Below are 21,797 nucleotides of genomic sequence, written 5' to 3'. Positions count from 1 at the left end.
TTATTTTCTACTAGGTAGCTGACATGAGAAGCAATTTAAAACATATAAAGTGAGTTGATGTGAAATAAATATAAATAATAGCCCGCATTACTCTTAAAAAAATCAAATGACTATTAGATCTTGCGACGCATAGCGGGGGCAAAAGTGAGATAAATGTGCGTATAATATTATTTTTTGCAAAATGGAAATGTTATATACGATACCAATTTTGTATGTATATATATTTTTTGGTTTGGTAACGTGGCAGAGTATAATAATTATTGGATTAGTAAGGGCTCATTTGGGTGTGCGATTTTTTTGAAAAATATTCAAAATTTCGAATACTAAGAGAATTTATTTTTTTAAAATTATGTTTGATTGCTTTAGAAAACTAGAGATAAAATTAACAAAAATTGAACAAGATTTGAGTAAAATTTAAATTCTAAAAAATAATATTTGAAAAACAAAAATTACCCGAACATGCCCTATTTATTTTTTAGAACTTGTTGATACATTGTGCATGTTAGACGAGGAATGGAGGAATCAATCAGTTTTCGTTAATCAGGTTATTGTTTGTTGGCTCAGCTTTATTAGTTTGGGGTTTATTGTTGTTGGGGACGCTACCCACTGTTTTAATCTTGTAGCCTGTTATTTTGAAATGAAGTTGTATTTACAAATAATAATAATAATTAAAAAAAAAAAAAATCAGTTTTCGTTAATCGTTATTTTCACACCCATTTATTAAACTTTAAAGTGACGACGACGGCCTGATGATGCTCTGCTGCCGACTTTTTTTCCGTAAAAAACGACACGTACGGTTAACTTAAGAATTTCAACAAATTGATGCTACGCCTACATACCTTTCTAACTCGTTCACGCGTTGTTTTAAAATCCATTTTTTGAAAGCCCTTTTTCCGCGACATTTGCGTTCCTTGTCTTCATCTTCGCACGTCCGTAAATACCACGGCGGTGTTCTTCAAATCTCTCTCCAAATTTCTCCATTCTCCATCTCCACATTCTCTAAGCTGTTTCGCAAATATTTTGTTCTCAAATATCATTCTTTTTAGTAACTTTGTTTTTTTTTTGGTAAATATTTGTGCGGACATTCGTGAATTTTGGGGTTCCGTGACTGTAAACGAGGTAAATCTCTCCCCTGGAGCATCCAAGAAAAGCTGATTTTTACGTTAATTTTGTATGATCCATTGATTATTTTGTTTTATACGGAACCGTTTGGATCCGTTGTTGGCTTTGCATTTGTTTTGTGGGATTTTTATTTAGCTGAAGATGGCTTCGAACTTCAGAGTCTGATTGTTTCTATTTTTGGTTGGTTTCCCTTTTTTTTTTTTTTGTTTAATTTGTATTTGATCTGCTTTTGCATGCTAGTAAATAAGGCAAATTTAGTTGGAAAATGGCATTAGGATAAATGCTTCAGCTTCAATCTCTGATCTGGAACTGGCAAAATTTAAACAACATTGTAATTCATTTGTATATTACCTACTTTTGTGTAACACCCAGTTTCTAAATTCTGAGTTAATCACATGTTTACTTAAAAGAAAAGTGTATTTTGGACGAGTTTTAACTTTGTGTTGTGGTGTGCATATATAGGATGAAAGGAGGGTTCTATGGATTGAGGGGTAAAGAACTCTCTCTAATTACCATCGCTCTTATGTGCACAACCTTTTTCATATGGGCGTGGGAGAAAACCCCGCTTCTTACTAGCTTAATGCCACCGCAAACCCGTTGGGAGCTGTCTCCAGGTTCGCCTTCAGTCTAATCATATTCATTTCTCTATAAACATAGCTACTATTATTGTTGTTACTGATATTACTGAGACGAAAAAGAGGAAGCGGGATTGTTAGTGATAATGCAATAAATTATACTAAAATTACAAGAAAATTAAATTAAAACAAAACCCATCAGGGTTTATTGGAGAGGTTCCTCATAATTCATTGAACGATAGTGCTACACATATGGGTTTTATCTTCCACCTGTATCGGTTGAGGATTTGTCAGTGTATCTTGTTTTAAAGAATGATGAAACCGAGCATAAATCTTAATGATTGCCCGAGAAGGATAGGTGATCCTTGTGGTGCGAGGAGTCTTTCATTATAGTTCTTTGAATGAAATGAATAGCTACTCCTTGAACTCTGAAGCCTAAAAGGGATATATTGACTAGTAATATTGCTGTTGCTAGTATTTATTTGTTCACAATTTTTTTGTTTTTGTTTTTATTTGCATTTGTGCTTGTTATGCAGATATTCTTGTGAGTAAACCTTTACCTAGCTTGGTGTCTCCAGAATCGCCAATATTTGTGGGCAAAAATGTGTCACAAGTTGCGGAAAAAGTGATTGTAAACAACCAAGAAGAACTACCTTTGAATGTAGCAGCTCCCACGAGTTCTGCACAAAGGTCTAATCAGATGAGTGTAATTAACAACAATTCAGTAACCACCACAGATCAGAACATAGGCAAGAATTCACTTTTCTTTTGTTCTTTTTGGGATAAAAAAACTTGATGCAAGGTGTAAAGTGCACTCTTTTTTATTTTTTATCCTGTATTTGATGTTCATTTATTGGGGTAGGCATAGTGTTGCTTTACTGTTTGGATATCCCTACATTTGCTTCTTATTATAAAACTCTATAGCCTTCAGATCAGTGTGATTGGTATTTTTTTTTTTTTTTTTTTATGTAAATCTCTCTTTGCTGGAGATTTTTCTTCCTTGTAATGGTAGTATGCTAAATGGAATTTTTTCATATCCATTATGTTTTCGCTACTACATTGAAATTGACTGGAATCTTGAAGTGTTTTTATTGTTATACATTCTAGATGCTGTGATATATCTGGGACTCAATATTTGTATTTTATTGTGCTCATCAGAAATCCATACAAGTGTGTCAGAAGAAAAAGCAAAAGACAAGCAGATCCAGAAGGCAGAAACAGTTGTCCGTGCCCAAGGTCCTTCAAGTCCAAGGGAATTTGATGGAGAAAATAAAAAATTACTAGAACAAGTTTCAAAAGAAGTAGAAGTGGCTATGGTAGCACCTGTTAGTTCCCCACGTACTAGCTCCCCAGTTAAGGGAAAAGATGATAGAAATTTGACAACACTTACAGAAAATCAAGGTAGATATTGTGTTTATATTTATAATACTAGTAGTTGTGTCTCATGAAGTCTAGTTCCAACACTCTTCAAAATTCCAGAGAACTTGATCAAGAGAATCTACAATGACTAGTTTGTTCATGGTGTGTTTCCTTAGGGAAAATTTGCACACATGTCGTCAATGTAGACATTTTGAGTTTCCTTTGAATGCATCATAGCTGAGTGTACCTAATTTTAAGGTAGAGATTGTGAGAGTTGAGAGGGATTTTATTGACCCTGATTTGGAAAATCTAAAATTGGCTGGTTCTGTTTGAAAGGTTGCCTTATCATCTGAGTACTATGTAACAACTGAATCTTGTTAGGGAAGCATAGATAACACTAGGACACTATAACGTATTTGATGCCGAGCTGTTGACACCATTTTCTTAGACCAATTGACATAATGTGTTATTGTCATATTTTCTTCTTTATGTTCACTACTATAAAACCTTGGCTGCTTCTGTTTGAAAGGTTGCATTATCATTTGAGTACTATGTAACAACTGAATCTTGTTAGGGAAGCATAGATAACACTAGGACACTATAACGTATTTGATGCTGAGCTGTTGACACCATTTTCTTAGACCAATTGACATAATGTGTTATTGTCATATTTTATTCTTTATGTTCACTACTATAAAACCTTGGTTATATGGATTACTCGCATTATGTTCTATATATATGGCTTTAGTCGGATCCATAGTAGAAGAATCAGTCAATGTGTTTTCTGTGCTGATTTAATTTTCATGCACTTATTTGTTGAACCAATAATTATGAATCTGCAAGTATTACTGATTAATGATTGTGTCTTTTCTGACCTTACTCCAGCTTGTAACTATGCAAAAGGAAAATGGGTTCCAGACAATAACCGGCCTTTATATTCTGGGTATGATTGTAAGCAATGGTTGTCAGGCTCGTGGGCCTGCCGGTTGACGCAGCGAACAGATTTTGCCTATGAGAAGCTTCGGTGGCAGCCTAAAAATTGTCAAATGGAAGAATTTGAAGGGTCTAAATTCTTGAAAAAGTATGTAAAATGGTTTTTATTAAATTTTTTTGATATAATAGGTCAGGCTTTTCTATTGTTTTATAAAAATTAACAGCTAGTTCAATGAACCCTTTAATATTTGGAGGCTTGGTCTTTGTTTTTGGCCTGGCCTGGGTACATTAATCTCTGCCAGAAGAAACCATTCTATTATGAACTTTTACCTGTAGATGTAATCTATGCCTGCATAAACAAATGGTTTAAACTTTAAAGTATTGGATTTTTGTAGATAGATCTCTTCCTATAAGTTGGGTAGCATTTGTTTGAGGCATATGGGCACTTAACCGTCCTAGAAATATTGTTTTAGTGATACAAGTACTGATCTGGTTCTCAGATATATTTGCCTTTATTAAGATTACCTTGTATATTGAATATAAGCCGCTCAACCCTGCCAACACACATTATTGCCACCATTTCTACTCTTGACCTGGGTCAGTACCTGGCAGGAAAATGTGATTTGCTGGTCTCAGACTCCACCTTTCTTCAGCACATCGAATTAATGCTTCAATTGTGTCAGAGTACTTGCTCACTGCTCACTGCTCACTGCTACAGGGCCCACTGGTCAGCCTGAGTTGCAGGTCTCTTAGGCTGGGCATACCAGGTCTTGACACCGCCCTCCCTCTTGTACCAGTGGCGGCCCCTGATTTCTCTTTCCTTCTCTTTTCTCCTCTGTCCTCTTCTCCTCGGAGGCAATTTAGAGCACCAATGTTCATGCATCCCCATCTCCTTCCACTTTTCAGGGTTCATATACAGTTTAAAGAAATGGCTGCTTTACATTTTGCTTTGTTATGTATGGTCCAGATATATATGACATTTGTGATGATTGTATTGATGTTTTCAGGATGCAAGACAAAACTCTAGCTTTTGTTGGAGATTCATTGGGCAGGCAGCAGTTCCAGTCTCTAATGTGCATGATCACAGGTGGTAAGGAGAGGCATGATGTCATAGACGTCGGACAGGAGTATGGACTAGCTCAAGCTCGTGGTGATACTCGCCCTAGTGGCTGGGTGTATCGTTTCCTAAGCACCAATACAACCATACTCTACTACTGGTCATCGAGCCTTTGTGATGTGGAACCCATTAATAAGACAAACCAGAATACTCATTATGCCATGCACCTTGATCGGCCGCCAGCATTCTTGCGTCAATATCTTCACAAATTTGATGTTCTGGTACTCAACACAGGACACCATTGGAATCGAGGAAAGCTTAAGGCTAACAAGTGGATTATGCATATTGGTGGTGTGCCAAATACCAATAGGAAGTTAGCAATGATTTGGCAGGCCAAAGATTTTACCATTCATAGTTGCATCAATTGGGTGAACTCACAGCTGCCAAAACATCCGGGGTTGAAAGCCTTCTACAGGACCATCTCACCTAGGCATTTTGTTGGTGGGGACTGGAACACGGGTGGGAGCTGTGACAAAACTACCCCTATGTCAGTGGGAAAGGAAGTATTACAAGATGAGTCCAGTGATGCCAGTGCTGCAGGTGCAGCAAAGGGAACTGGGGTTAAGCTCTTGGACATAACAGCTCTTTCCCAGCTTAGGGACGAGGGTCATATATCCCGTTTCAGCTTTAGCGCCAGATCAGGAGTGCAAGATTGTCTGCATTGGTGTCTACCTGGTGTTCCTGATACATGGAACGAAATCCTTTTTACACAAATTTAGTCAACAAAATAGCTGCTGAAAGAAGAATACTGTAGTGTGCCTTAAAAGGTTTAGCTCTTCCTTTCCATGGCTTGGGTAAAGAGAGCTTATCTGAAGGTTCTGAACAGCACACTATTCCATGGGATGCACTAACATGATGTGGGAGATATCACTTGGCCGAGTTCTATAATGGAGCTTATATGCCAACTTTGACTGTTGACAAAACTGCATCCAAATGGTTCATAGGTTTGTTCTTTTTTGTGATGCGGACCATTGAAATTCCTGTGGTCTATTTGTAGCTTAGTTGACATTGATGTTGCACTTCACTTCCTCTATTGGAGGTTGCAGGAGAAACGCCACTATAAAGTGAGAGAAGGCCTTTCCTTTGAAGTGAATTTTGGATTTTTTTTGCAGATTAGTCGATATTAAATGCTAGTAGTAAAGAAACCGAAAAGAAATAAACGCCTTTAGTGGAGCAAAGAGGATAGAAAATTGGACTTTGGAAAAAAAAGCATTGTGGAATTCTGAAGTTTGTGATGTACTGTGTCTTCTTGTATATGTTCATACAAAATTAAATCCCAGATACTCTTCATGATAGTATTTTCCGTTTGCTATTTTGAATATCCTCCTGCAATCAAATTTCTCAGCCCCTTTGGCGAAAAGAAGACATTTTATTTGTTGGCATTTTTCTGAGCTGTAGTTGTTGGATTTGTAGATGGTTTATCCATTGGCAGGTTTTTTTTTAAGTAAGTGAAGAAGGTTTTTCCATTTGCATTTTCTGAGCTGTAATGTTACATGAGATTGTCTATATATATCTTAGCTGTGATTTTGGCCACAAGGACATGAATCTGTAGCAGACTTCTATCTGTTATGGACATCCCGTCATATAATCTAAACTTTTTGGCCGGTTGCCTTTCCTTTGTGATGAGGATCAATTGGTCAATGTCACTTTTGTGGAAAGCCATGACTCATAAAGGTAGGCATGATTGCCATTAAATTGCTACTTTGATAATGTCATTCCAAGTCAATCACGCTATTATGCTGAGATGGCAATGTCAACCCTTTTTTTTTTTTTTTTTTTTAATAATCTTATATAATACATCTTCATTTCATTTGATTGATTTGATAATGTCCATCGGATCTCGAACCAAATCATAAACCCAGAAGAAATCAAGCCCTTCATCATTTGAACCAATGCATTGGACCCAATTACTATCATTCTTTTTCGGGCGGAAGGGGAAAGCCGAAGTCATCCCAATTGCCAACTATGCCCTCAATTAATCGTTACAAACGCGCAGTCGACCGTTATGGCCAACGAAATATCTCAAAACATTTTGTACACGCGTCACGTAACCATTGGTATGATTATCAGATCCGAACGTTATCAAAACAGTAAAATAATAAAATGTACCATTCCCGGTACGTCCCTTTCTCCCAAATCAAATGGTTCAAAAATCCACTATGGTATTGGCCGGCAACGTCAAGCACAAGAAAGGGTTGAAAAACACGTTCGAAAGCGATTTTCGGTCTATCAGAATAATCTGACTCAAATCTAAAATGGCCACGGCAGGCGAATTTGTTCAGGCGGTGGACGACGGGCTGAGGCTCTCGAAGCGCTTGTACTTCGGGAATGACCGGTACGTGGCTCCTCCGAAGCCGCCTCCGCCGATGGACAAGTCGGCGACGGCGGAGGCGTCAAGTTCTTGGCTGATGCCCTCGGCGCCGATGGTCTACGCGGTGATCAACGACCCGGCGATCGTGGACAACCCGGACGTACCGAGCTACCAGCCGTACGTGCACGGCAGGTGCGACCCGTCGGCTCTTATCCCGCTCCAGATGAACGGAATCGAGCTCGAGGCCGATTGCGTTCTGGACACCGCGTTCGTAAGGGTCAGCGGGTCCTGGAGGGTCCATTGCGTCATGGGTAGTCGGAGCTGCGATTGCCGCGTTGCGGTCCCGATGGGCGAGCAGGTGCGTTTCTGAATCGAAGATTGGATTTTTGGGGTCGATTGTGAATTTGGGTTTAGTTTGAGGCGGATGTACAAAGTAGAAATTGGAGAAAAAATTATAAAAGATTATGTGGTTTTGGTAAAAAAAAAATTAATAAAATTGGTAGTCTTGTGTAAAAGGTGTTGTGTTTTTAGACACCATTTATGAGAGAATTTGGTTTTATAAGTTTAGGAAGAATAAGGGTCAGTTTGGATTTTGAAAAGAATGAAGAAATAGACACGTACGAAAATGCTAAGAAAAGGAAGCAACTTTTTTACCATATTAGGAATACTTGCTAATGTCAATATGCAATATGCTCTGGGTTTGTTGAACTCTTTGTTGATATATCATTATTTGATAGGTGCTGGAATTTGGCTTATTTTATGTTCTCAAGCAAGTATATTATTTGGCTAACAGGGTTCAGTTCTAGGTGTTGAGGTTGAGGTGCTTAGAAAGTCGTATCGTACTCAACTCATTGTGACGGAAGATGTAGACGAAACGGTGAAAGCAGCTCGAGCTGAAAATGGGGGCTTTGTAAAGCCCCATATATTTACCTTAACAATACCAGAGGTAACTAATAGTTTTGTCAAACAAACTTCGAATTTTGCTTAGGATAAGTACTTTTGAGTTATTTGTTGTCTATATTTATGAAGTTTCATTCATTTTCAACTAAATTGTCTTTTTTCTACCTTTCAAGGTCGATGGGGGTTCCACTCTTTCAATTAAACTTAGCTGGTCTCAGAAATTGTTACACTGTGATGGCGAGTTCTCCTTGAATATACCGTTTACTTTTCCTGAGTATGTCACTCCGGCTGGAAAGAAAATCGCAAAAAGGGAAAAGATACGATTAAACCTGAACGCTGGTACTGGAACTCAAGTCTTGTGCAAGACAATCAGTCATCCTTTGAAGGTGTATACTAGGTTAAGGTTGCACAGGAGTTATTTTTTTAATCATATTCTTAATGCATGTTGTAATATTTTTTTTTTTTTTTTTGTTACTTGTAGGAAACAAGTCGGAATGTAGGGAAGTTGGGTTTCTTATACGAATCAGAAGTTTACTCATGGTCAAGCACTGACTTTAGTTTCTCGTATACTGTAAGATTCAGATCTTTTTTTCTTTTTTTTTCTGCCACTGTATCTTTTTCAATGGATTATGGACTACTTATCCAAAGATGGTTTCTTAGAATGTAATATACAGAAAATGTGGTCTTATAAGAGATGCATGAATTTCAAGTCTAAGGAGGCATTAAGGAAAAAGGGGAATAGAGAGGTCAAGAATCTAGAATGTTCTATTAATTTCGATGCTAAGGGAGTGGGTTCTAGCCGACTTAGGAGTAAGAAGTTGGGGGTTTGATGTAGTATTTCTTTTGGGTTTTTCGGGTTTTTTATTTTTTATTTTTTATTTTTTATTTTTTTTTTAATTTTTTGGTGTCCTTTTTGTATACTCCCTGTATGCTTAGGGGCGCCTTTTACGCTTTTCTAATATATTCTGCCTATTACCTATCAAAAAAAAAGAGATGCATGAATTTCTTATTTATTTATTTATTTTTGGATAAGAGGCAAGGGTATCCTTGGGAGAAGCCCATTTCACTCAGATAAATAAATTCTACAGAATCTTATTATTCCAGCACACATACATTTTTCAGGTCTCTTCAAGTCAAATATTCGGTGGTGTACTCTTGCAATCTCCGTCTGTGCTTGATATTGATCAAAGGGAGATGTTTGGTCTATATCTTTTTCCTGGAAATCAGCAGAGTAGGAAGGTTAGTCTAGTACTTTATAATCGCTGGGCATGTTCTTATATTTGTTCCTTTTATTGTATATTTTCTCACCTAATTCAATCTGATAGGTGTTCAGAAAGGATATAGTAATCATTGTTGATATAAGCGGAAGCATGCGGGGAAAGCCACTTGATGATACAAAGATTGCACTATCAGCAGCCCTCTCTAAGCTTGATCCTGAAGATTCGTTTAGCATTATAGCTTTTAATGGAGAGACATATCAGTTTTCAACATCACTGGAATTGGCAACCACAGAAGCAATTGAAAGGGCCATTCAATGGATTAGCAAGAACTTTATAGCTGGGGGTGCAACAAATATTTTACCTCCCCTTAACATGGTATCCTTTCATTTGCACTCACTCATTCATTAAATTCTTTATCTGGAGTTCACCGATTTGGTTTGGTGATCCTTTTGTACATTTGTGCATCTTTTGTGGTAATACTTACCTAGTGCATTTGCTTTTAAAAAAAGGGAAAAATATATATTAGCCCCCCAAATTACCACCCTTTCTCCGGATAGCACCCCGAACTACTAACGCTTGCACTTCTGTCTCACTAACTACCAACTTTTCATTTTTTGACCCCTTCTGTCAATTTAAGCCGTCAAATTGGATGGAAACAATTCATGTGCCGTGCACACGGCACGTGAGATTTTTAGCCCCAAAAGCCCGAAATTGCTCCTCTGTACAAACATGAATTTACGAAAATGCCCGGATTGTCTTGAACACACGTATGAGGTGAAAAGTGGCCTTATTGAACGCATACTGAGGACTTGTCTTATTTTCCCCTTAGTCGAAAATTCCAGCACATTCTACAGGTTTAGACTTAGGGTTTGCAATCAGGCGGAGTAGAACAACTGTCGATTGAGTTCACGAGGGTGTCGATCGGCCTGGTTTCGGTTTTGGGGTAGGGACGAAAACGTGCAAGTACTTGTAACTAAACCTCGCGGATGTCCGCCGGGGGGGGAAAGGGGGGGGGGGGAGTTGCGTTGCTCGGAGTCTCGAGGTGCGTCGCTGGACGTGGGTTGCCGGAGGTGCGTCACCTTACTAGAGGTGTGCTGATCTGCGTGTCGCTTTGCACATTTTGGAGTTGGGTTTTTCACTAAAGGTAATATACACAGTGTACCCATTTTTATTCTCTACGTGATATTTGTTTTTGGTGTTTTTAAATAGGGTATTGAATCTTCATGATTGTTGCCAAAATTTAGAAATACAAGTTACCAAAAAGTATAGGGCATTTTTATTTGTTGGGATGTTGATTGTTTAGTGTTTGATTTGCCATATGTCGAGTGAATTGTCTGCCTTTACTGGAATGTTTGGGAAAAAAGTTAGTAAATATTTGTATGGTTGGTCCCATCTATAATGTGTTTATGGCTGGTTTTGTTGTGTAGTGGCCAAGTGGGTATGAATGATATGTGGTCCCCTATTAAAATAATGCAGCTTCTGTTGTGTTATAGAACAAGGTGTTTGATTGCTTCTAACTTATTTAATTTGGTTTGGCCCCTTATTGATGAATATTCTATTATGTGAGGGGCCATAGTGGTGGGAGTTGGTCATTGTGCACTATATACTACTATGGTTAGCGGGTCATTGTGCACTATATGCATGCATGCAGCCGTACTAACATACCTTTGACACCAATAATGCATAGCATGCACTTGTTTTTTGGAGGCTTTGCTTATTTACTTATTTTTTACGCATTCTGTTTTGTTGTGAAGATGGCTAGACAAGAGTTCGTTTTTAAGGTGCATTATGGAGGTCACATAGACAGGCGGTTCGTGAATACCTATGTGGGGGGTGATATAGATATGTACACAGAGGCCATTGAGCATGATAAGTTGTCATTTTTAGTGGTTGAGGGTATAGCCAAAAGTTATGGATATAAATCTGATGACCTAATTTATTACTTACTGCTGGCTTGTACTCTGCGCAACAGATTGAAATTAATTACATCTAACTTTGAAGTACGTGAAATGGTTTATTGAGTCTACCAATTGTTGAGTTGTACATAAATTCATTTAGTGAGTTTATTCCTGACAATGATGAGGAGAGTTATGATGATGATAATGGGGATGATGAAAGGGGGTGTTCTAGGATCGATCGGGAGGAGTGCCAAGGTCCGATAGCAAAGCTTCTAAAAACCAGGTCCAACTTTCTTTGATTTCGGCTTCCACAATTGCAGATGCAACTAGATACATCTGGTTGTTTGCATCTCTCAAAATTGCGGCCAATAGTTGGCCCCTATGCGGGCCTTTTAAGAAGCATCCTTGGCCAATTATTGGCCTACAACCAACAAGAAAACCTCTTTTCATGGTGGCTAACGAGAAGTACAACCTCTGAAATTTTCCTGGAATATCAGGTAACGGCCCCTCTATCTTCATCATTACGCAACTGCCAACATTTGTTCTTCTTATCGTCTCAAAATAATCTCACAACTTGTTGTACTGTTCATTCACTTTTCCACGGATCTTCTCTTTTGCAAGTCTTCTAGCCCTGTACAACCTGTGCTCTTTGACATCCACACCCCATCTATCATTCACCTCCTCTACAATCGTCTTTACAGTCATATTTGGTTGTGCTCTGAACTTGTCCATTAACTTGTCTGCAATCCAATTCGATTTCAAAATCGAATTTTGATGTCTCCTCCTACAAATGTGTTTTGGCTGAAATGATCTTACTTCAAAGGATTCATCATCCTTGCACTTGCGCCCATAAATCCTATATTTACAATGTTCATCCCTGCATACCACTACACACTTGGCAAGGTAATTCCTCTTGAACTTAACATCCTTCCCCATTTTACATTACACTCTCTAACCGCCACTCTAAAAACTTGTATCGATGGGAATTTTTGACCCACCACAAACTCTAGATTACCCATATCAGTCACCTGGAACTCACCGCTTTGTCACATGTTTCCTTCGACTCTGGGAGGCTACCTCGTACTCTCAACCCCCCCCCCCCCCCCCCCCCCCCCCACCACCAAAGGATTCAACCTCTCTCATGTCCCCCCCAATTGATGGCCCAACCACATCATTATTTTCAACAAACAGATTAGTTTCATTCACTTCATCCCAATATGGCTCGTCTCAATCGATCCTAGAACACCCCCCCGTTCGTTATCCCCATTATCCTCATCATTGTCAGGAATAGACTCACTAAATGAATTTATGTATAACTCAACAATTGGTAGAGTCACTAAACCATTTCGCGTACATCAAAGTTAGATGTAATTAATTTCAATCCATTACGCAAAGTACAACCCGGCAGTAAGTAATAAATTAGGTCACCATATTTATATCCATAACTTTTGGCTATACCCTCAACTACTGAAAATGACAACCTATCATGCTCAATGGCCTCTTTGTACACATCTATATCACCCCCCACATAGGTATTCATGAACCACCTGTCTATGTGACCTCCATAAGCACCTCAAAAACGAACTCTTGTCTAGCCATCTTCACAACAAAACAGAATGCACAAAAAATAAGTAAATAAGCAAAGCCTCTAAACATGCTGTGCATATTAGTGTAAAAGGTATGTTAGTACGGCTGCATGCATGCATGCACAATGACCCGCTAACCATAATAGAATATAGTGCACAATGACCAACTCCCACTATGGCCCCTCACATAATAGAATATTCATCAATAGGGGACCAGACCAAATTAATCAAGTCAAAAGCAATCAAACACCTTGTTCTATAACACAACAGAAGTGCATTATTTTAATAGGGGACCACATATCATACCCTCTCGGCCACCACACAATAAATGTGGTCCCATACATTTATTTACTAACTTTTTTCCCAAACATTCTTGTAAGGCAGACAATTCACTCGACATATGGCAAATCAAACACTAAACAATCAACATCCCAACAAATAAAAATGCCCTATGACTTTTTGGTAACTTGTATAAATTTTGGCAACAATCATGAAGATTCAGTACCCTATTTAAAAACAGCCAAAACAAGAATCACGTAGAGAAAAAATGGGTACACTGTGTATATTACCTCTAGTGTTCGAAAAACTCAACTCCAAAATGCAGAGCAAGATCAGCACACCTCCGGCAAGGTGACGCACCTCCGTTAACCCACGTCCGGCGACGCACCTCCAGACTCTGAGCAATGCAACTCCCCCCACCCCTTGGACGTCTGCGAGCTTTAGTTACAAGTACTTACACGTTTTCGGCCCTACCCAAAACCGAAGCCCGGCTGATCGACATCCCCGTGAACTCTGTTGACGATCGTTCTTCCCCGCCTGATTGCAAACCCTAAGTCTAAACCTGTAGAATGTGCTGGAATTTTCAACTAAGGGGGTCCTCAGTATGCGTTCAGTAAGGCCACTGCCACTTTTCACCTCATACGCGACTTTTCACCTCATACGCGTGTTTAAGACAATCCGGGCATTTTCGTAAATTCGTGTTTGCATAGAGGGCCAATTTCGGGCTAAACTGACAGAGTGGACCAAAAAATAAGAAGTCGGTAGTTAGTAGAACCGGAGTGCAAGCGTTGGTAGTTCGAGGTACCATCTGGAGAAAAGGGTGGTAATTTGGGGGCTAATATATATTTTTCCCCAAAAAAAAAAACTTACCTTGTGCATTTTTAGAGTTCATGTGATTATTGATTATTTGACTCCAATGTTCGTGGTTATATCATAATCCTTTCATGTGGTCTTTTCTTTTTCAGGCGATTAATATGCTATCCAATGTCCATGGTTCAATTCCTATCATCTTCCTTGTTACTGATGGGGCTGTTGAGGATGAGAGACACATTTGTGATGCAATGAAAAATTGTCTAACAGATGGAAGACCAATTTGTCCACGTATTTACACTTTCGGCATAGGTAATGGTTTTGGTCATTTTATGATTGGAAAACCTTAGGGTGCTAGCATAGTATCAAATGCCTCTCAAGACTGCTTGTAGGTCTGACGATTTAAAACACCTGTTATCTTTGCAATTGCATAGTCGCATATATGGGAGTCATGATTTCTTGGTTTAATCTGGTCCCTCTTTAGCTAACTAGCCATCTGGGAACATTTCAGGTGAATTCTGCAACCATTATTTCCTGAGAATGCTTGCAACAATTGGCAGGGGCCAATATGGTGCTGCGTACGATATAGGTTAGTTCTGTAAATCGACTTTACAAAATTAAATTTGAATTGCTTTTGTCCTTGGAGGTTGCTGGCATGGTCAGAATTATATAATATTTTGGATGTTGCACTATCGGGTGATCTTTGTTACAGTAAGCAATTGGAAACTTTTGAGATCTCTAGGACTTCGTATGATAAACTGTACAATTTTTAGGTCTGGTTGTTGAGCCCTGTTCCCCCATTTTCTGGTGGTGCCCATCGCTTCATTTTGTACTGATGTCTACAAGAGATTCAACTGATAAGTCTTTAAGCTTATACGTGAATCTTACTTATCAAAAAAAAAAAAAAAAAGGCTTAGACGTGAATCTTGAGCCCTGGTTGTAGTATAGCATAATTAGATTGTGCATTTTTCAGCAGTCAAAAAATCTGAAGCTACTAAGAGCAGTTGCATGAGTTCCACTCCATTCTAAAATCCTGAAGTTTAGGATCATTAGAAGATCAACCACCAGGGCCCTGCTTTGATGGGGCCAGCATTATGAAATGGCCTCTATGCAGAGTGGTAGAAACTCACTAGTTCACCCGTTCTATGATATTAAGACTAATTGGAATTGAGCCCTGTGCAGCTAGCTAGCAGCAGCCATGCTCCTCACTTGGCTTTATTTGTTTTGAAAATCTTGACTTCTAGTATTCAAAATGTCTCCTTAGTGGCCTACATCAAGAAGAATTCTTTGTTAGCTAGTGTTCAGTAAAAAGAAAATCTTGTAACAATAATACTGATGCTTATATTTTTCTTTTTCCAATGGCCAGATTTTCTTGAGTTTCAGATGCAAAAATTATTTACCAGAGCTTTGTCTCCCATTTTTGCAAATATAACTATTGACATATGGGATGATCTTGATGAAGTTGAGGTAAGACATCTCTGTAGCTTCCAGACCCCCCCCCCCCCCCCCCTTCCCTCTCTCTCTTTTCTTTAAGTGTTTTGCTTATACTTTTTACCAAGTAACCATGTCATTCCAAAAATTCATTTGCGTATAGTTTTTTAATTTCTTCAACTTTGTGCATTGGCCATATGCTCTAGGGACCAACTCAAGGTCTGCCTTTCTATGCTAATGATAATGTGTGATTTATGTTGTGGATAACTTCTGTTTTCATCATTTTGAGGAAGGTGTTCTATTGTTCTACACTTTTTAACATTAAAAAGTAATCTATGGTGATGTATTGTCCACAGTTTCTGTCTGTATTTTCTATTTGTAGATGAGGGTCTTTCCAAATAGAAAGTTCATATTCTGTGTCATTTTTCGCGCAGAATCAGCCTTGGACATATCTGCTACATGTTGATAAATTTATCCAATTTTATCTTGGATATGGTATTCTATTTCCCCTGACATATCTGCAAATATTGTGACAGGTATACCCTTCTCATATTCCAGATCTTTCACCTGAGAGTCCATTGATTGTATCTGGTAGATACCGGGGAAAATTTCCCGGCACTCTGAAAGCTAAAGGTGTCTTAGCTGATTTGAGTAAGTTAATGATAGACTTGAAGATAGAAATGGCTAGAGACATACCTCTTGACAGGGTAAGAAACCTACTTATGAGCTATTCATTTTGCTCTGGACGCAATTTCTTATTTATTTTATATCAAGTATTCTATTCTATATGGCAAGCATATGTTCTTTCATACTTATCTTTTGGCAGAGAGGTGCTTCTCTGCCTGCCTTTTCAAGTTTCAATCTAAAGTAATATCTTTCGCATAGATTCTTTTTTAATGATCCGTCAAAAGAAGCTCTACTTAATTTGGACTTTGGGCTAACTAGATGATGGTGATGGAGCTTTCAATACTTTAAAGATCTCAAAACTTGTTATTGGTCATGTTTATTTGTTTGTACTTCATTTCTATTTGGTTGAAAATCTATGTCGTGTGTTCTTTGCTGAGAGCTTATCTACCTCATATTTCATGAGTACTTTTTTAATGTTTAATGTTATGACCCTTTCCTTGTATAAGCCACAAGTCTTATTCATCTTGTGGTTATTTTTTCGGTAACAGGTATTTGCGAAAGAACAGATAGAACTACTTACAGCTCAGGCATGGTTTTCAGACAATAAGCAACTTGAGCAAAAGGTTCGTAGTTTGATGTTTTAAAAAAATCCTTCTTAGTTTCAGTCATAACAACAATTATGAATCTATGTAAACCCCAAAATGCTCTAACAGCTGAGCTATCCCGACATGACATTATATTATATTGAGATTTTTTTTTCAAAAACTATTACATAAGGGTAGTATGAGATAAGGGGCATTTCCGATTTTATCTCATCTACACAAACTTTTTGTTTTCACGCCATAAGGCTTGATATTATGAAAGAATACCCCCCCCCCCCCCCCCCCCATTTAATAAGTGGGATTGATGGTGTGTCATATTCTTTTTCTTTCTTTTTTCAGGTTGCAAAAATGAGCATACAAACTGCCGTTGTATCTGAATATACCCATATGGTCCTACTTGAGACTGATGGAGGAAAGATAGCCAAAGAATCAGTTGGAGTAAAAGAGGTATGCATTCACCTAGATTATTTGTGATATTTCCATGTTCATCCAACCTTGAAATTTTTGGGACATCCTTGTGAGTAGGAAGCGCCGAATTCATCTCTCTTGACATCCTCATGTTGATCCTCATGTTGATCGATCTTTATCTTTCTATGATTCATTTGCTGTAAATTTGAAGGGAGTCATTTGATCATCAAAACATATACTTTGGGATTACTTGTATGGTACCAAGCTCTTTGATTATCCTGACTCCTTAGCTGCCCGAAATTTCACTTCTGGCTACTAGCAATTCCTCCGTGTTTATTCATCAATGTCATGGTCATTCCTTTCGCTTTTCCCGGTCTTTGAACTGCTTTTGATTTGAGAAAAAAGAAAGGACAAACTTCCATTAGATCATAACAGCTATGTTTGTCTAGTGTTTTTTGTGTTTGATTTGAATTTTTTTTTGATGTGATAGAAAGTTGAAAGGTGTTTTCAGTGGGGTCCACATTTGAAAAGTGTTCTGTGTGGTCCACTTAATAAAATATTTTTGGTAAACTTTTTGAAAGTGTTTTATATTTTCAAAGAAACAAACACTAAACATGCTTATTTTGAGGGAAAAAAAGAACTTTATTTTTTCATGTGTAGAGATTGAAAGGGCCTCTATTTGGTTGGGATAGCCGTGCGGCCACCTCTATCTTTTATTTTCTTTTCTTTTTTTTGAGTGAAAATTCAGCCTCCCACCTATATATATACATGCACTAGTTTTCTCAAAATATTCAACTAAGAAGGTGCGGGAAGTTTTCTAAAAAATTGTGTTTTTTGTTTTTTGAAAAGTGCTTTGTGTTTTATTTTTTAAAAGTATTTTGTGTTTTTATTTTTGAAAACAGAAAAGAGTTTTTGAAAAGTTTAAGAAGCATAGCCAACATTTCTATTAACGAAACTCCTGCACCAGACTCACAGTCCCAGCATGAGTCTTGTGCGGCACAATCCAAGGCACAGTCCAATTTGGACTCTAGTGAGAAGACCTCTATTCCTATCCGAAGTCCTAGTACGTCCTAGTTCAGTTGTGTGATAGTCAGATAGATAAGAACTTAAGTCAAGAGTTCTAATTCAGCTATGTAAAGGTAGAAGCCGTGGGCTATATATTCTAGGAAGTTATGTTTATCATGAACACTTGTAATCCTCTATAAAGATCAATGAAAGCTCACCTTGATGAGCACGGTTTCAGATCCAATTAATCCTTAGTTCTATCAATTTCTAGTAAATGTATATAGATCAATGGGCTCAATCTATATGATCTCAAGAAACCATGTGTCACAGTATCAGTTGTTCGGAAGATTGAATAGTTTAAAGGGTGAACTTTGTTACTCCAAACCCTAAATCCAGTAGATCCATGTCAATTAAAAAAGCGCATATGCATCAAATGCTAAATCGGCAGCTCAGTATCAGCTGGCCAATCGCTCAGAAGATTGAATTTTGTTACTCCAAACCATTTCTGAGAGTCCAATATATAATGCTTTATTTACTGTTTTCTGATCATTTGAACCATGTAAAAATTTAAACAGGTAACAAACAAAAACCATTCTCTGGAAACGGTAGACTATAAATGCCAGAAAATGATACTTCTGCGAAGCCTTGGCATTGGGTTTGGCAACTTCGCTGCAACTGTTGAAAATATACCTCCAGGACGCGAAGAACCAAAATTGCCTGAAGCTGCTGAAATTTTCGTCAACGCAGCTTCCAACTGCTGCAACAGCATGTGTAATCGCTGCTGTTGCATGTGCTGCATCCAGAGTTGTTCAAGGATGAATAACCAATGTGCAATCGCATTAACGCAACTTTGTACTGCTCTTGCATGTTTTGCCTGCGTTGAATGTTGTGCCAATGTCTGCTGTTCCGGCAGTGATGGACGATAGCAAGCCTTTCCCCTCCCCCCCCCCCCCCCCCCCCCCCCCCCCCCCCTTTTTCTCCCCTTTGAATGGGAGGAAAATAGAATGTATAAAAGAGAAATTGTTACAGGGTGATGTTTAGGAATACATGTATTGGACCATACCTGTTACACTGATTGTTTCAAAGTTAACAGATATATAGTTTATTTTCTTTCTTCCTTTTTTTTTTTTTGGGAAGGGGGGGGGGGGGGGGGGGGGTGGGCTCTTACTCTTATGATATTTGTTATGATCCTGATTCCTGAATGTCCGCATGGCTTAAAGTATAATTTTAATAATGTATAAAAGTTATTGGGTACCCTTTATTTGCAAATCGGTTTTCGAGGGTGAGTTTAATTGAGGTTTGTATCATCATATATATATATATAAAAGCCGAGTTTTTCTTTAGAATGGCATAGAATAGTGATACGTGGCATGAATCCATACTTTTTAGTGACTAAACCGGTCATTTAAATACTGAACCGGTCTTTTAAATAAAATTGAACCAATCTATTTAATCTCTCACTCTCTCTCTCTCTCAATTAATGATATAAGTATGACTCTTTGGTATTTTTATATTTTTGGTTGAAATCTAAATATAATCGGTCTATTTAATCTCTCTCTCTCTCTCTCTCTATTAATGATATAAGTAGCCTCTCTCTCTCAATTAATGATATAAGTATGACTCTTTAGTATTTTTATATTTTTGGTTGAAATCTAAATATGTTTCCATTTTGTTTGTGAAATTTGTGATTGAACAATTTTTCATTTGAATGTTTATGAGATTTTTTTTTGTTCATTTGCTTTTTCGAAAGTTCAGAATTATATAGGATTGAAATATAATAGGTATCACACCAACATTAAAAAAAATTCCTACTAATTTTCTATTTTATATTTTGATAATCAAAATCGTGGTTTTCTTCTTGCTATATATATAAAAGCCGAGTTCTAACTTAGAGTTGGCCTAGAATTAGGACACGTGGCATGAATCTATACTTTTAAATATTGAACCGGCCATTTGAGTAAAAAATTGGTAATTTAAGTAAAACTAAACCGGTCTGTGTATTTCAAGTAAAATAAATTGTGCATTTAATATGACTAATTAACTATTTTATATTGAATAAAAAATAAATAGAAACGTCAATTTTTTTTTGTCATTAAATCCTCACTAATTTCTACCTATTTCTCTTCCTTTAAGTAAAACTGGAAAAAAAAAATGTAAAATTGATTTGCTCCATGTATTTCAAGTGAAATAAATGACGCGTTTAATATTCCTAATCAAATCTCTTCCATTGAATAGAAAATGAATAGAAACATTTAATTTTGTTATCATTAAATTCTCACTAATTTCTACCTCTCTTTTCCTTTAAGTAAAATCTTTTACTCTAACACCGCTTCCCCTCCCATTAAATATCCGTTACAAACTAAACCTCAAAGAGTCAAATGTCATTTTTTTTTTCTTTGGAAAATGTCAAAAGTCACTCCAATATCTCTCGCTTTCTCAAATAAATATATGGAGAAGTAATGGTTTGTGGCTATGCAAAACTGCAATGTTGCTTACATTACTGGAGAGTGGTGCTCAAAGCAAAGAGAACGAAGTTTTTGCTATTGTTGGATCCTTTTTGTTTGTAATACTGCTATAGCCTTTTCTTTTTTTTTAGTTTGCCTTTCAAGTAAAATAAATGGTGCATTTAATATGACTAATTAACTATCTGATATTGAATAAAAAATGAATAGAAACGTCAAATTTTTTTTGTCATTAAATCCTCACTAATTTCTACCTCTTTCTCTTCCTTTAAGTAAAACTGGAAAAAAAAAAAAAAAAAAAAAAAAAAAAAAAGTAAAATTGAACTGCTCCATGTATTTCAAGTGAAATAAACGGTGCGTTTAATATTCCTAATCAAATCTTTTCAATTGAATAGAAAATGAATAGAAACATTTAATTTTATTGTCATTAAATTCTCACTAATTTCTACATCTCTCTCTCTTCCTTGAAGTAAAATCTTTTACTCTAACACTGCTTCCCCTTCCACTAAATGTCCGTTACAAACTAAACCTCAATGAGTCAAATGTCAGTTTTTTTTTTTCTTTGGGAAATGTCAAAAGTCACTCCAATATCTCTCGCTTTCTCAAATAAATATATGGAGAAGTAATGGTTTGTGGCTATGCAAAATTACAATGTTGTTTACATTACCGGAGAGTGGTGCTCAAAGCAAAGAGAGCGAAGTTTTTGCTATTGTTGGAACCTTTTTGTTTGTAATACTGCTATAGCCTCTTTTTTTTTTAGTTTGTCTTTCAAGTTTGTCGGGGTTGTGTTCAATAGAATTGTAAATAATGTGTTTATATTTATTTTATGTGCTTCTATTTTTCTGATTTGATTTTCTATCCTTATTTTTGCATTGATAATTTATATTATTTTTTTTTTTATTTTTGTTGAAAAAGTAGTTTCTTTTATGCTATATAAGTATATATAAGAATGATGGTCGAATTAAAAAATATCTATCTGACCGTAGTTTCTTCCTATACCTACAAATTTATTTGGAACTGGAAAAAGTATATAAAAAATAGTTATTTTCTATTATATTAGTGGTTATAATTTTACATTTTTTTTTTACTTTATTTTCTATAATTTTGTTCTTTCTTTACATTTTTTTTTTGTCCCTGTTTCCTAATTTATAT

The 21,797-nt window shown here is 37.1% G+C and overlaps 2 protein-coding genes across 4 annotated transcripts; both read left to right on the top strand.

Annotated features, from left to right (window-relative positions):
* The first annotated feature begins 871 nt into the window (after window positions 1–871).
* Window positions 872–6,210, top strand: LOC133857882 (protein trichome birefringence-like 16). Of its 3 annotated transcripts, XR_009898394.1 has the most exons (7): window positions 872–1,119; window positions 1,585–1,736; window positions 2,234–2,446; window positions 2,856–3,098; window positions 3,942–4,137; window positions 4,997–6,050; window positions 6,146–6,210. XR_009898394.1 is itself a non-coding variant. In XM_062293250.1 (6 exons), exons 2-6 carry the CDS (start codon window positions 1,586–1,588, stop codon window positions 5,823–5,825), a joined length of 1,632 nt encoding a protein of 543 aa, XP_062149234.1. In that variant the 5' UTR covers window positions 872–1,119; window position 1,585; the 3' UTR covers window positions 5,826–6,210. The 3 variants fall into 3 exon arrangements, 2 of the variants coding, with proteins under 2 accessions (XP_062149234.1, XP_062149235.1); XM_062293250.1 differs by having other exon boundaries at window positions 4,997–6,210; XM_062293251.1 differs by lacking the exon at window positions 2,234–2,446 and having other exon boundaries at window positions 4,997–6,210.
* A 1,030-nt stretch (window positions 6,211–7,240) lies between these two features.
* LOC133857578 (uncharacterized) lies at window positions 7,241–19,135 on the top strand. Its single transcript, XM_062292845.1, has 13 exons — window positions 7,241–7,775; window positions 8,211–8,363; window positions 8,491–8,703; window positions 8,799–8,888; window positions 9,440–9,556; window positions 9,643–9,912; window positions 14,266–14,422; window positions 14,622–14,699; window positions 15,477–15,577; window positions 16,078–16,248; window positions 16,717–16,791; window positions 17,110–17,217; window positions 18,759–19,135. The coding sequence occupies exons 1-13, from the start codon at window positions 7,362–7,364 to the stop codon at window positions 19,107–19,109; spliced, it is 2,298 nt and encodes a 765-aa protein (XP_062148829.1). The 5' UTR covers window positions 7,241–7,361; the 3' UTR covers window positions 19,110–19,135.
* Window positions 19,136–21,797: the final 2,662 nt, after the last annotated feature.

The sequence above is a fragment of the Alnus glutinosa genome, chromosome 14, assembly GCF_958979055.1.
Source record: "Alnus glutinosa chromosome 14, dhAlnGlut1.1, whole genome shotgun sequence".
NCBI classification, from domain to species: Eukaryota; Viridiplantae; Streptophyta; class Magnoliopsida; order Fagales; family Betulaceae; genus Alnus; species Alnus glutinosa.
Note: the sequence above shows the minus strand (reverse complement) of the source record. Positions and strands in the feature narration are given on the sequence as shown.